The 15,503-nt window shown below is 36.7% G+C and overlaps 1 protein-coding gene across 3 annotated transcripts; it reads left to right on the forward strand.

Moving 5' to 3' along the window:
• Positions 1-595: 595 nt before the first annotated feature.
• LOC105033399 (GDP-L-galactose phosphorylase 1) lies at positions 596-14,571 on the forward strand. 3 transcript variants are annotated; one of them, XM_010908177.4, is made up of 8 exons: positions 596-790; positions 1,255-1,832; positions 9,826-9,956; positions 10,038-10,097; positions 10,195-10,425; positions 10,523-10,705; positions 12,751-13,002; positions 14,163-14,571. In XM_010908177.4, the coding sequence occupies exons 2-8, from the start codon at positions 1,739-1,741 to the stop codon at positions 14,358-14,360; spliced, it is 1,149 nt and encodes a 382-aa protein (XP_010906479.2). In that variant the 5' UTR covers positions 596-790; positions 1,255-1,738; the 3' UTR covers positions 14,361-14,571. The 3 variants fall into 3 exon arrangements, with proteins under 3 accessions (XP_010906479.2, XP_010906486.2, XP_019704232.2); XM_019848673.3 differs by having other exon boundaries at positions 608-790; positions 1,239-1,832; XM_010908184.4 differs by lacking the exon at positions 10,523-10,705 and having other exon boundaries at positions 603-790.
• The last annotated feature ends 932 nt before the right edge of the window (positions 14,572-15,503 follow it).

A 15,503-nucleotide genomic window follows, 5' to 3' on the forward strand; every position in this document is an offset into this window, starting at 1 on the left:
TATATATATATGATGTTTATCAAATACTTATGGCACTTAAATTGCTGACCTCATTTGTTTAAGATTTTTTTTTTTTTTTGTGCTCCAAGTTTCATATAGTATTAAACAAGATGTAGAGAATACCTATGATACCTAAATTGTAGATCTCACCTATCTAAGACCTCCATCCCTTTTTTTTTTTTTTTTTTTTGAGTGTGTAAATGTATCGCTTCAAATTCTACACATGCGTGGTGGAGAGGTGTGATTCTTCATCCGAATCGAATATCCTCCAGTAGTGCGGGAGTCCCTATGATTAGGTCCAAAAAGATTGCTACGGCGGCCCCCCCCGCCCCCCTGCCAAAAAAAAAAAAAAAAATTTCACACAGCATTAAATAGGATATGCAGAATAGCCTCCACGTATAGTATGTCTATATATATTATAAATAGGTTAGAATAAATTAGGTTAAGTGATGTGATGTATGATAAAAGTTGTCAAAAATGAAGTAGCACTCGTGACATGTAGGTCTTCTGGTTTTTTCAAAAGAATAAGAAAAAAAAAAACATTTAAGGAAGTGCATGGTGGCATTGTATGGTAGGTTCCTGGGTTTCGGGAGAATATGCCCTCCTCCGTGTGTATATTCTGGATCCTCTCCAACGCAACGGTTGTGGTTCCAAACACCAGAAACAGAACCGATAGCTTTGAGCTCTCCTGCACGTCAACAGAACCACACGATTTCATTTACCGCTTGGCTTTCGCTTCCCCAAAGACGACTCCTTTCCCTCCCGCTTCCTCGTCATCCAAGAACCCTGGGTATCTTCGATCGTCCCACCGCTCCGCCCTCTTTCCTCTCCCTCACCCCCCGAACTTTTTCCTCTCGCATGTCTTCTGGCCCCCCTGTAAATTTTTCGTGGCTCAGTTGCGTTTGTTCGAGAATTAGGGTTTAGGATTTGGTCCTTGAGGAGAAGTTCTTGCTTTGTTGTGTTCAAATTTCGGTAATTTAGGGTTTTGCAGCTTGATTTTTTGGTTTCAATGTTTGGAAATACTTCCAATTTTTTTCGATTTGTGTTTGACTTTTCTTCGTTTTGGTTCGATTTATGGGTACATTTTTTGTAGAAATACATCATTGTCTCCTTTTCTCCATAGAATTTTGATTGATCCATGGGTCTGTGGATCTCCGAATCGATGATAAAATTTTTTTATATTTGTGGGATTTTTGTATGTCTATGAGAAAATTTTGTTTGTAATTTGATCAAAATAGGTTGAATTCTTCGCAGAGCTATCCAGGTTGGAAGAAGGATATATTTGTAATCTTTTTAGTTCACTGAGACATGTATCCGTTCAGTCGCCGAGAGAAAAGCAGAAGCTATTGAGTAGTTGAGGCAGATCTTGGCAGTCTGAATCAAGAAGAACCGTCGGTGTTCTTGGAATTGGTTAATTGTTGTTTTCTGCTGGGAGATTCTATTGAATTTGTTGGTGCTGTTTGGGAATTGCTAGTCCGATTAGGGCTGGCTTCAGTAAATCAACCACGGCTCTAAGCAAAGAATACCGTCTTACTATTAGAAGGGGAAGAGAATGCTTGCAAGGTTTCCCTAAGTTTTTGCTTGCTTCCCCTTCTTTCCACGGTGGACGGGGTGCCCTACCATCTGCTGGTGGGCATCCTTCAGATCTGACATTCCTTGCAGGCGGTGGTTCTGAAGTTTGATCGACCTTTAGTTTGGTAGTTTTTCTTAGTTATTAGTGTATTAAGCATCGGAAAATATGGTATCAGTCACTCAGGTTGATGGGGAATACCCATTTCTGAAGCAGAACACTGGCTCGGAGCAGTCCAAATGTCACAAAGTGCCTTTCACAGGTTTTGCTTCTTCTTATTCTTTTTTTATTTCTCATTGTTGTTTTGTGTTTCGTTCACCTGTTCCCCCTTTGGGTTATTATTGATGCACCCACTTAATTGAAATTCTTCATATGGAAATATATGGGTTCATTTGCTTTCCTTTTGCTGTCATATTAGATTAGCCTTGAAATTCTTTTAACACGGTTCAATGTATATTCGATAGCAAGATGTAGCTATGTCATAGAAGCTAAAAAGCTAATCCATTCGCCTACTCGAATATTTTCTTTTGGTAGACTCTTGCTTGCATTTCTCTCTTTTCCCCTGTAATTAGAACATTTTCTTCCAGACATGTGGTGCTGGGTCTCTATCTTTGTTCTTTGATTTTTTCATCATTAAAGTAACACTCTAATAATATTTGGTTCATAAAATAACTAGATAAAAAAGAGCATGCCAAGTTGATGGCTTAGAGTGCTAGGCAATAGCGGAAGTATGTGAATACTAGTTAATGTAGTGAAAATGAGAATCTTAGAATGGATGTGTGGTAAAACTAGAAAGGAGAAACTAATAAATGAATATATTAAAGGAGTTGTAGTTGTATGCATTGAGGACTAAGTGATGGATAATCAATTGAGATGGTATAGACATGTACGATATCGATCTTATGAGGCTCCAATAAGGAGAGATACTTTGGTTTGTATTGAATGTGTTAGGAAAAGGAGACGAAGACCCAAGATAACATGGGTGGTGGTTGCAAGGAAGGATATGAAGGAACTTGGAATAACATCAAAGGTAGCTCTAGATTGGAATACTTAGCAAATGAGGATCCATCAAGCAAATCTTGAATAATTGGGAAAATACTAGATGGTTATGTTTATGTACTAATGGTACAAGAAGCCTAAAATTATATAAATAGAAACAAGCTCAAGTCCCATGATAAGAGAACATCACAAAAATGAATTCCATCTTTCAAACATACGGCTGATATTTTGGTTATTTCGCAGCTTTCTTGCCTTTGCATAGTATTCAATTATACAAAATGAACAAAGTTGCCCCTAAATCATCAATCTTCTAGATTTGTTGTGCCACGGTCACTTTTTCATTAGTTGTCAAGGCTCTAGGATGCCAATTATGATGCACTTCTGGGCACATGGCTACCACTAAAACTTCTTGAAATAGGACAAATATTAAAAAGATTTTGTCATGGATTCGGTGCTAATATGCCTTGCTAATAGAATTGTTTAAGATTTATTTAGTATATAACATTCATAATCTATATAAGTTGAAGTTTTACTATGACCAATAAGTCATTATGAATTTGCATTTTGGAGGTTATGGAACTCTTATTACTCCTAGAAACTATATAGGGGTGGAAGTAAACCATGTAAAAACTTCCATTGTTCTTAAAGATGCCCCCTATCCCATCATATCTTTATATGTTGGGAACTTTTAGCTATTCAGAATGCTCCTAATGAACAACTTTCATTATTCTTAGATGTACGTACCCCTCTATAATGCTAAAACACCTCTATGGTTGCAAAAATACCTCCATAAGCTTTATAGTTTTATATCCAAGAATACCCTAATAAACCCACTCTCATAGATCCACTCTTACCATGTTTAAAACTTCATAGTTTTGTATCCAAGTATAACCTTAAAAGTCTCCTTATCTCGATGGATCTTTCCTCTCCATCCATATTCAAACTCTAGAGAGGGATCTCCCCAATTTCTTAGGTACTCTATTTATTTAGTTTGCTGCAAAGATAAATAAATGCTGTAATGCACCATGCTTAGAGACTTGTAACTGCCCTTAGTGCACACAGCTTTGGTCCATGAAGTCGCATCGATCCTATGGTTCGTATTGATTTGTGCCTATTCCGTGAAATGCTGTTTCCTGCAAGGTCAAGGTTGGTATGCTGATCATCTGTGAAAATACTTGCTGGAATGACCATCTAATCAATGGCTATGATAACCATTTGTGTTCCTTGCTTGCCTTGTTTATCAAGTACCCAACTTTTCCTTATAAATGTGATCGAGCGTAACACCTAACTTTAGCTACATATATGGGATCAAGAATTACATCACATATTACACAAGATATTCTGAATATATTAATTCTTTGATCTTATTTTCTCAAGAACTTTGCTGTGATGCTATCCGTAGAACATACTATGCCCAAAAACTATAGTTGCATGACCTAAAACCCGATTAAGCAAAGCTAAGGAGAAAACAAACATTTCCACAAAAGAATTCATCCCAAAAGAGGGAACATTTTTGCAAGAAAGAAAGAAAAATATTCACCAAACTATTGTCCTCTATGTCCTCCTTCTCATCCACCTCCTTTACTTCTCTCTCATTATGATACTTACTTTGTCATCAATGAACATAGTATACATGAAATGACAGTAGATGCCTTCTAATATTTTAACCTAAGAGAAGATTTAGCAATAGGACAACTCAAATCCATCACTCTAGAATGGAGTTATAAACTGAATTAACATGTGCAGTGTTTTTTATTCAATAAAGAAACATGCACAAGTTTTTTTTTTAGTTTTTAATGCAAAAAAAATTCAGCTTTTAAGTTTAAACTATCAACAACTTTGATTATCATCTCTACAAAAAAAATTCTTTAGACCATGATCCTGTTTTCATGTTTGCTTATATATTTGTTGAATTTTTTTCCAGAACATGCATTGCTACTATGGTCTTAGACCTATCTTATTGGAATAATAACAAACAGTTCATCCGATCTGATGGCATTTACAATGCTATACGAGATAATGTTGATTCAAGATTTTCATACTTATTTGGTGGAAAAGAAACATGATCTAGGCCGAATCTTATGGACCAAGGTAGTTATCTATAGAAATATTATTTTGATAAATCTGCAAATTTGTTTTATCATAAAAATAAGAAATTTCTATTGGAACTTCTTGAAAATGCAATGGACAATTTTTGGTTGGTTCAATTTCTAACTATTAAATTAAAAAACTAATGGATGATGACCTTTCTATTTGTGACATCATTGACTCATTTATTATTGTTTTTATTATTAGATATGTGCACATGCACATGCATTATAAATAGTGTGTAGAAACATAGGTACCCTAACTTAAGGAGAGTTTTCTCCTAGGACTTCCATATTAGATTCTAACAATGTTAGGATCTTTTTTATAGAAGTTTTAGAATAGTTTAAACCAAGGTTCACTATGCTGGTACCAAGGACCGTATCGGTTGACTAGTGGCATGGTTTGGTATGCCTCTATACCATTCCATGCCAGGCCTGAATCAACATGATAGAGAGGGCATGGGAGAGGGATAACAGGAGAGAGGAAAAGAGAGAGGAGGGAGGGAGAGAGGGAGAGGAAAGAAGGGAGGGAGAGAGATGGTGAAGCTAATAGGGGTCAGTGAAGCGTGGCGTGACATGGCAGTGAGGGCAGGGGAGAGGAAGAACTTGAGAGAGAAAAAGAGAGGGAGAGGGAAGGAGGGATAATGGATTACTGTTGCGGCTGTCGAGGCCCTTGGAAGGAAGGGGCTCTGCCCTCCTCCCAACTGAAACAGGGGCTTCGGACCCTGTCTCCTTTTTTATTTTGCTGATTTTTCGGCCCTCTAGGGGCCTTGACAGCCCTCTGACATCCTCCGGTGGCCCTCTTTCCCTCTCGCTTTCCTTCCCTTTCCCCTCTCTCTATTTTCTTCTATCTCGTTCTCCCCTCTGCCGGTTTTTCGTTCCCAATGCCGGAACTGTCATGGTCCACTATCGGCATGGCTCGGTATGCTCTGAACTGGGTGGTTTGGGATGGTTCCACAATCCCTAGTTTAAACCTCAAAGGGGGAAATCTTATTAGGGTATTATGGAGTTTGAATGTTGGGAAATATAGCCACTTTTATGGGGCTAGGATTAGGATTTTGCTAGTATGTAATATAAATTATTTAATTTAGGACTAAAAGCGTTACTATGTGTTTGTATTAAGGTGACTTTGGATTTGGCACTAAACTTGATTCACCCGATGGAAGGTATTTACTTATGCTTAAAGGGAAAATCTATGTCTACATGATGTATCCATAGAAAGTTGTGATGACCTCAGGTGGGTATTGTTACTCTTGGTACCTTGAATTTTGTAATTCTATCAATTTTAATATACTTTCTGATTTTGAGTGCACACAACCTTCACCACACATCCCATACTGTGTAAATTGACATTCTAAGGCTAAGTTTGGCTCACGAGAGTGAGCATTAAAATATAATTGCTATTTCATCTTTGACCCCAATGTTTGATGTAGAGGTAAACAATGGAATCACCTTTTTTTTTTTTTTGGATTCATCGTTCCTTTTGAAGGAACAATAATTCTGCTTATAAATAGAAGGAATAATCATTCCCATGAGAATATGAGTGAATAATATTTTTGATAATGAACCAATTTAGCAACATTTGTGGCACAAAATAACAACTAATTGAAATAAAAATAAATAATTGAATTAGTATTTAATTAAGATTTTATTTTATTTGAAAACAATGAATATGTTAGATAGAGTTCACATTTTTCTCAGTATTTATAAAATGGGAGTTTTGAATCTTGGCAGTTTGTGACTAGATTATCTTTAGTAATTGCTGAGAAAAAATACAACTTAGGTTTCTCAAATTTTTTCTTCTTACATGTATACTTCAAAAGCAAAGTTAGTTTGGAATTCTTAGTCTTAGCAATATTTATCTGATTAGAGACTTAGATCAATTGGTGTCTAAATTTCAAATATGTTTACTTAATAATATTTATAAGATTAGAGATAGAAATTAGTTGGAATCTTTAGAAAGGAAAAAATACTTTCTCACTTGCCTTCCCTCTTTAGCTCTGTCCCTGACTAAATCCATGTTGGTGGAAAGATAATGTTCCCACTCTTTATATCCTCTTCACCTCTCTCTCAATTTATCTCTAGTTATTTATTTTTTCTTTGCAATAAGCCAAGGACTTGAATTATTGTCCTTGTTTTCTTTATTAGTTTTTGGAGATGTGTATTTCATATTAATCTTATATTTTACTTTTTATCTGTTTATATTTAATATGGTTGGTAATTATAATCATTTTTTAGTAGTTCCTTTTAAATATGCACAGCGCGTACCTGGATTGCTAGTATTTTATAAATTGTTGCTTAAAGATTTGCTATGTGTTAAATACTGATAAATGAGCATTGTGTAATGCATGTTAAAGGAAAAATTTACAAGAATAGGCATATAAATTATTAAAATAGTATTAAATAAAAAAAATAAAATATATGATTTAAATATTAAAATCAACTAAAATGATATATTAAAAGTAAAATAAAATGCACAAAAAAATAAAGATAATAGCATGCCTCATTGGAAGACCAACAAACATAAAATAAAAATATAAGCAAATGTGCTAATTAAAAATTAAATACTATGGATATGTGTCAAAAAGTATATAAAAGTTTATATTAATAAAATTAAATTCAAATGAAAATGTTAAATTTAAAATGTCAGATAAAAATAAAATATTATATTTAAAATATTAGGAAATAAAATATGACATGCAAATAAAATAAAAAATCAATTAACACAAAAACTAGAAAGCGGGAAATAGAGAATATAATAAAATATAAGTCAGAATGAACATAGAAGAATACCAAAAAAGAAATAAAGATATAGTAACTAGAAGTAAAATATAAAGTAGAAAAGAAAGTAAATTGTCACCTTTCTACTTATATTCATCTTTGATACTATGCCTGGTTGCTGAGAACGTGAAAGAAAAATACTCTTTCCTATAGTGGAAAAGAAAAAAAATAAAAAAGAGAGTTGAGAATTTTCTTTTTGGTTATAGTAAGAAAATCAAGGAGAAAGTGGTTGGAAGAAACTTTATCTTGCTTGGCTGGGATAACTCTTATTTTAACTAAATTGCCCATATGCAAATTGTGTTGCTTTTCTTTCTCTAAATCACTACCTCTTATGAAGGGAAAATTTTAGGGTGGTTAGAGAAAACTTTAGCACCAAAGCTTCTTTCAATAATTTTCCTTTTGAATTTCTTTTCAACTATCAAACATTGGAAAAGAAGATTCCAACATAACTAATTTTTTTACTCAGCGTTTGCCATACCATGTCGAACCGGCCGGTACACCCCATATCGTACCGGATCGGTGGGGAACCGGCACGATTCGGCCGGTAAATTCGGTACACCGATGGTATGGAAGGAAAAAAGAGAAAAAGTGAGAAAGAGAGAGAGAGGAGGAGAGGGAGGGAGGTGGGAGCCGTCGGAGGCCGGCGGTGGCCGACTGCGGCCGTCGGAGGGCTTTCGAGCCTCGTATCACCCGATAGGGCTTTCAAGAGAGTGAGAAAAAGAAAGAGAGCGCTCGGAGGGGGGGAGGGACCTACCGGATGGATGGCACCTCCATCGCGAGGCCCTCGGTGGCCAGCGAGCCGACGCCGACAGCTTGAGGGCGGTGGCATGGGCGGAGCCCCTCCGCGACTCCGCCCCCTTCTTCTTTTTCGAAATAGACGGTCTGTTTCGATTTTTTTTTTTTAGTTTTAAACTCATGAAGTCGGCAATTGCGTTGCCGACTTAATGGATATTTTTTTAAAAAAATAAAAATCATGAAGTCGGCAAACTATTTGCCGGCTTCACTTAAAACTATCTTTTTTAAAAAATCGTGAAACAGGGGCGACGCCCCTGTTTCACGCTCGTGGCACCGCGCGCGCGGACTGCGCCCTCTGGTGGTCAAGGTGGCCAGCCGGAGGCCGTCCGGCGGCCCCGCCGGCTCCTTCCCCTTCGCCCATGTTTCACGTCCGTGGCACCGCGTGCGCGGACTGCACCCTCCGGCGGCCACGGTGGCCAGTCGGAGGCCGTCCGGCGGCCCTGCCGGCTCCTTCTCCTCCCTCTTTTTCTTTCTTCCTTCTTCTCTCTCTCTTTCTCTCTTTTTCTTCTTCCGGTTCGGATCGCCTTCGTCGGTTCGGTACGGTACGAAACCATACCACCGGCCGGCCGATACGGCCGGCGGTACCGGTTCAGCATACCTTGCTTTTACTTTCTCGGCAACCAAAATAGTCTAACTGTTTTCATTTATTTATCCACCATTTTAGGCTTCCGTGTTTGGCATGGTTTGGAGAAATTTTAGTTGATGTTATGTTTGAGGCAAGCAGGATCAGATGTCTCTCCAATCTCATCTAATTCTTTCTGCCTCTGCCTCCCCTCTAATGATTCAATGGCTTCATACTGCATTGCTCACTTATGTGCAAGATATCATATGCAGAAGGTAGCCTAGCAATCAGACATTCCCTTGTTTTCCCATTTGCCTAGATTTGAATTCATGTTACTGTCCACAATGCTTTATTAATCTTAACTCTGGTATTCTCTCTTCAGATTTCTTTTGCTATTTCTTCCTCAATGAACTTGGCTAATACAAAGTTTTGTAGCCATCCTACCATTTTCTTTCCTTTTCTTTCTTTTCCTTCTCTCTTTTTTTTTTTGTTGGGTCCATCTATCAGAAGCACAACCCCAACTGTCATTCTGAACAACTGGGTCTAGTTTAGCAGAAAAAACAGAAGTCCACACAGCCATTGCCAGGCTGTTGCAGGGGTCATTCCAGAAGCAGACCTGCTAATTGATTTCTCTTCCTGAAAATGTGATTGTCTCTGTAATCAATCAGATTCTGAAGCATTCTTCAAATATCAGCATATATGGATGAGCAGAGGTAGGGGAAAAGGTCCAATTTGTATGTACAACTTTACTCCTGTAACCTTTTCCTGGTCAAAATTCATAATTGGGTTCTTGCACAGAGGATGTTAACAATTTGCCATTATGCTTGAAATCTCTAAATAGTACATCCTTTATAGATTATGGAGGAATGGTCCTAGTTCTTTCACTGGTTAAGTTTTATTTCTTATTAAAATTTTGAGCTGGCATGTGGAACACCTAAAATTTGTTCTAAAGTCTGATGTTGAGCTGTTTTCCACTACCTTCATCTTGGAAATGCAATATTAATTACATATGGTTTTCTTCCAATTTTTAGGGAATTGTTTGGGTATTAGAACACATGTTTACTGGCTTGGTAGTCCTACTGAAGGCAATGGTGCCTATGTGGGTTTTCCATATGCTGTTGAAGAGAGGCAAAGCTTATTGGATGCCCTCCTTCTTTCTCAGGTACATCATCTATATGAATGTTCTCTATGTTTTGGCTTTATCCTGGACTATCTTTTAAATTTATTAATTATTACCTCACAGTGGGAAGATCATGCGTGGAAGGGTCAGCTCAACTATGATGTTACTGCCTGCGAAATAAAGGTTTTTTTTTTTTTTTGGGTTCTAATTGATGCAGTCAATTCTTTTATTTATTGATCTTCCAGAATTACCATAAGCCCCATCTGTGATGCCTTTGTAGGTTGTCAGCGGTGAAAAGAATTTTGTCACTCAGTTGAATGAGAATTGGCATCCAAATTTCCTAACAGAATTTGAGAACAATGTCTTCCAACCTTTGGAGCCTATCAAGTCAAGCTGTATGAAAATTTGCGAGGAGGATATACTTTGTTGTGCTGCACATGGAGAAAAGGAGAGCTCTGTGATTATTCCTTTGACTATGGTACCAAAAGATGGAATATTGATTGTTATTAATGTAAGTAATTAGGCTGTGTTTGTGTGTTGTACTTTTAAACTAGGTTTTCAGGATTCTTTATTGTAGTTTATCATTGATCCTGATCTCCTTTTGTAAGGCAAATCCTGTTGAGTATGGTCATGTCTTCCTAATGCCATACAAGATCCATCAATTGTCTCAGTCTCTGGACAAGAAGATGTTTGGATTGATCACACAGATTGCTGTTGAAGTAAATAATTGCGCTTTTCGTATTTTCTATAACCACAGAGTTTCTACTTGTTCAGATCAGATATATTTTGAGGTAATAATCTTGCTGACTTATATTGTTCATTGATGAGCTTTAGCTTGTGTGTTATCAAGATTTCCTTCTGTATGTACAGATGGGCATAAGATTGTAGGGCAAGGGCCATTAGTTTTAACTGTAAAAAATATGGTTTATTTCTGTAAGGTTGACTTCAATTTAAGTTGGTTTATATTGTATGTTTAACAGGATTTTACTCGTAATTGACACTTTGTTCAGGCCAATTTTAGGGTGGGATCGGTTGAGCTTATTTTATATGTATGGATTAGGCTTGGAATAGGGTTGGATGTCATATTATAAAATTCAGATTGCACCTGGGTGCCCTAGTTCTTTATTCAAAACTCATGCAACCTGTAACGAGCTTGGCACTTTTGATCCAAGCCTGAGAGAAGTGGTGAGCAGAATGTAAATGTGTTGATGTTGGTTAGACATGGGTTTACCTAACCTGAGCATCACCCCTAGTATTTGGTCATTAGCAATGACTTAGGATGGCATGTTAATTTACTTATAAGCATTGAAATAACATATCCAGGTCTTGGTCATGCCTCAAGTAGGCCTATATGTTACCCTGGCCAAGCTTTGGAGCACATATCCTAGCCTCTATTGTTAGTCTATGACTTTTGAGTTAAACATTAGATACTAAAATGGGCTACAAATTGTCATGTACAAAGAGGCTTCTCATGCATGAGATATTTATGTGTTGCATAAAGATGTGTGATAATACTACAAACACAAAGTGATCTGAAGCTAAGTAGTTTTTTTTCCTCCTTCCCCTTTTGAGAACCAGGATGGGAGAAATCCTGCCAAAATCTGGGTGAGGGCATGACTGCTGTTGGATGCTTATTTAGTTTTTTCAGTTTATTTGAATGCAATAAAACTATTGGCATTTCTTTCACAAGAAAAGTTCTTGAAGCTCAATTTGATTAAGAAAAGCTATTAGTTGATCTATTGTTCTTGTTTTTTTACAGAACTCTTTAAATAGTTTACAGAACTCTTTAAATAGTTTAAGGGAATTCCTGAAAAGCTCTAGTTAACTCTCATATCACGTTTATCATGAAAACATTGACAAATGTCATCCATTTTTTTTCGCTTATAAGTATAACATGTTTCTATCATTCACATTATCTCTTGAATAACATAATCCTCATTATTTTCATGACTTTGACATCATATTTTGCTGATCAAATTGAAGCTTAGCCAATGGACGAGTATGTCATCCTGCTGCTATGTATCACAGGCTTTCTGTACATATGCCAAGGAGGCTATGAGATTTTTGAAATCTGATGTGGAGGATATGCCATATGCAATGATGAATGGAAAACAAGATTTATGAAATATGCACCATTTTTTTGGCTACATGCACTAAATCACCAGAAAAAATATTTGTTATTTGTAATTTTGTATTACCATTAAGTCCCTTAAGCAGGTCTTGATGGTAACTATCTTTCTTTGGGAGACCTGTCGTTACCATCCTATTCGGTCTTTTGACAAAGTTTTTTATCAGTATATTCCTGAATGTAATATAGACTAGCAATTTCTAATTTTATTATATCAAGCAATATGTTACGCTGTTACTATTTCACATTATGAATGTATCATTATTTTATGTATGGATGCTATGTCTCCTCAGCACAGGTGAAGGGATGTTGCCACTTTTAGATGTTCTTGCAAGAGTTCTCACATAGGTGGTTTACTGCATTATATTGTATCTCTTCTTTTTTTTTTCTTTTCTTTTTAATTAATCACCTATATTTGAATAACATGTGCTTTATAGTGTGTAGTAATTTCTGAGCTCTTACCCTGATCAGTGTGCTTTATGAATAATACTGTGTTCACCCTCTGTCCTGTCATTTTTAAAAACTTCGCCACCTCTGTTGACTTTTTAATACCAAACATAGGGAAATATTCAAAATACTATGCATATTGTTTGCAAATATATGTTGGCCAACACCACTGATTGGTGGGACGGTCTAAATTTTTCAGACAAAGATTGCAGTAAATATAATAACTGGTCAGCTAACATTTTCCTTCTATCTTTTGTGCAGGCTAGTTACTTTGCAAATCCTTTACCTGTGGAGGTTCTTCCAACTGTCCCTGTATATGGTGATCTGCTCAAAACAGGGATCTGTATCTGTGAAGTTGCAGATTATCCTCTAAAGGCCTTAGTTTTCATAAGCAAGAACTTGAAAGCACTAGCTGATGTAGTAGCAGAAATATGTTCCACCTTGCATAACCACAATTCTGCATTTAATCTACTGATCTCCGATCATGGCGCAAAAATATTCTTGTTTCCTCAGGTAAACATGGTTTCTGAGTCTGTGATATACCATTCTCCATCCACTTCTTTGGAATTTTGTGCTACTCTTACATAACCTTTGGTGAGCTAGACATGCTTTAATTTGATTGAGTGAAAACAAGGTAAAACCAATTGATTGCTGCCTGTAACCAAGTTCAAAAAGTGGTTTTTATTATTTTCCTAGTCTCTTGGAGAGAAGATAGTAATGCTGAAATGAAATATGGGTGTTCTCTTGTTCTTTAGATAAACTATATCTCAATATTGTTGCCATGGAATGCTTCGAAGGAATATGTTGCACATGGAATCATTAAAAACTTGTACCATCAGGAAGAGATCTAGTTAAATAGCTTCAACTCTTCAAGTTCTTACTGGTTCTTTGAAGCCTTTTTGGAGCCAATGGCTGTTTTCTTGGTGATAACCATCTCCCGTGTCACATGGACACTCTTGTCTGGGTCCAAAAATATCTGGATCAGATATGCATCAAATATTTGGATACTTAGCTTTTTCTTCCCAGCTTTTACAAATAGATATATCATTTTGACTCTTCCAATAATTAACTCAACCCACCATGATATTGTTGGAAGTGACCTTTTTTGCCTTTTATGATTGGCCAAAGATGTAGATATTGAAATAAATTTGCAAAATATCCTTTTTTTTCTTGTATCTCACAAAATTAGCAAGTTTTTATGTGAAAAACGTTAACAAATAACATATATTCTAATATTTTCTTTTATACAATATTGAAAATAAATATATAGTTTAATTAAAATTATTGTTCTATGTATCTCCATATCTCCTTTTTTTGCCCTCTTGTTGAGTTAGATTCTTGAACACGTGTTTGAATCCAGTTCATATATCCATGTCCGTGCAAAATTGGCCACCTTTTTTGTCAGGGGACATTGCCCTTCCTAAATAGAGATCGTCCAACCCTGATCTTATCATCCGAAGTGGCTGTCTGTTTCATTCAAAGAAGTTACATTACAGGAGCTCCTGAAATTTAAGAGTCTAATTCTTGTTAGTTGGCTTCCTTGATGTCAGCAGACCCCGCTATCTGCTGTTGCTTTTGAAATTAGGCTTTATTTTATGTGATCCTGGTAGGATAATAACCAATATTTGTTCCTTTATGTTGAATGGTAAATAGCTGTTTGTGCGTTTAAACAGGTCCGTACGGTGCTGCTGGAGTGCCACCTATCCGCTTGGGAATGTGGGGGCTTCTTTGTTTACAACACAAAATCTGATTTTGATCATGTCTCTGAGGTGGAAATATTGAAGCGTATGGCATCCATGTCACTCGATGACCACAGCTTCCAAGCCTTGAAGCAGCTTTGCTGCAATATTGCAAATAAACTCACTCTTTGAGATGAATGGATTTACAGTTTGTTGCAGTCCGTACTTAAGTAAGACGGTTTGATGTGCGTGTTTGCTTAGAGTCCCTACTTGTAAACGGTTACCATTATGACCAGGAATTTTACAACCTGTTATCTTGGTGCAATTACAAACAATATCCATGTACGGTTGCCCTTTGAACTCCATTCTGTAAGAAGTGCCTGAAAACTTATGTTTCCATTTCCATGTGAGGTGGTACGGCATCCCTCTTTTCCTGCAGGAGGCTTGAGATGCATGCTGCGGTTTATGCTGGATTATCAATTGGTATACTTGGTTAATTTAATTCAATAATATTGAGTCATGGAGTTGGTTTAGAAACTGGTTGAGATTCTGTGAACCTCAGGTTGTGCTCTTTTAGATGCACGAGTGAACAATAAACTATTTGCTACCATGAGAAAGGCTGAAGAAACCAGATGATTTGTTTCCTGTTCTATCCTCCTGTATCCTTGTTCACTCCTCACCTGGTATAATTAACTCCATTTCTAAGTTTCCGTTCTCCATGAAAAAGCTGGGTTTGTAGGGCCCACAGTTCCTCAACAAAGAAAGGTTGAAGCAATAATATGACCTCAACCAGGTGGGAGGATGCCATTGTGTACAAAACTGTTAATTTGATATCTTACTTTGTGCTACTTCTCTGATCCACGAACTACTTGATGGATGGCTGTGATTTCATTAACCGCTGACCAAAAAATGAATTCGTTGAATGGTGATATCATAGCAGATACCCTCAAAATGTTGTAAGGTGCCAATTTGACTGTTATATGTGCATATAAGCTTGATATCCCCATTGAATTGTGACGATTGTTCTCATTCTGCTCCTCTTTTATAGTGATGGTAATATGAAAGTTGATAGAATGGGACTGTGGTTGCCTGAATTCTGACCCTTAGGAAATCTTAAGCACCTCACTTTCAGGAAATAATATGGAACATGGGGCTTCAACAACGCAGGGTATTGGCTTGCTTCCATTTTTCAGATTTCAACATTCATGGAATGAGAATGTTGTTTAAACATGCTAAAAGAAAAGGTTGCATTGATATTTGCTTTGATAATAGTCTCTTCCATTTTCTTTGTAAAAATATTATCTTTCAACTCATGGTGGAACTAACACTATATTG

This window comes from Elaeis guineensis, chromosome 2, assembly GCF_000442705.2.
Source record: "Elaeis guineensis isolate ETL-2024a chromosome 2, EG11, whole genome shotgun sequence".
Classification (NCBI taxonomy): Eukaryota; Viridiplantae; Streptophyta; class Magnoliopsida; order Arecales; family Arecaceae; genus Elaeis; species Elaeis guineensis.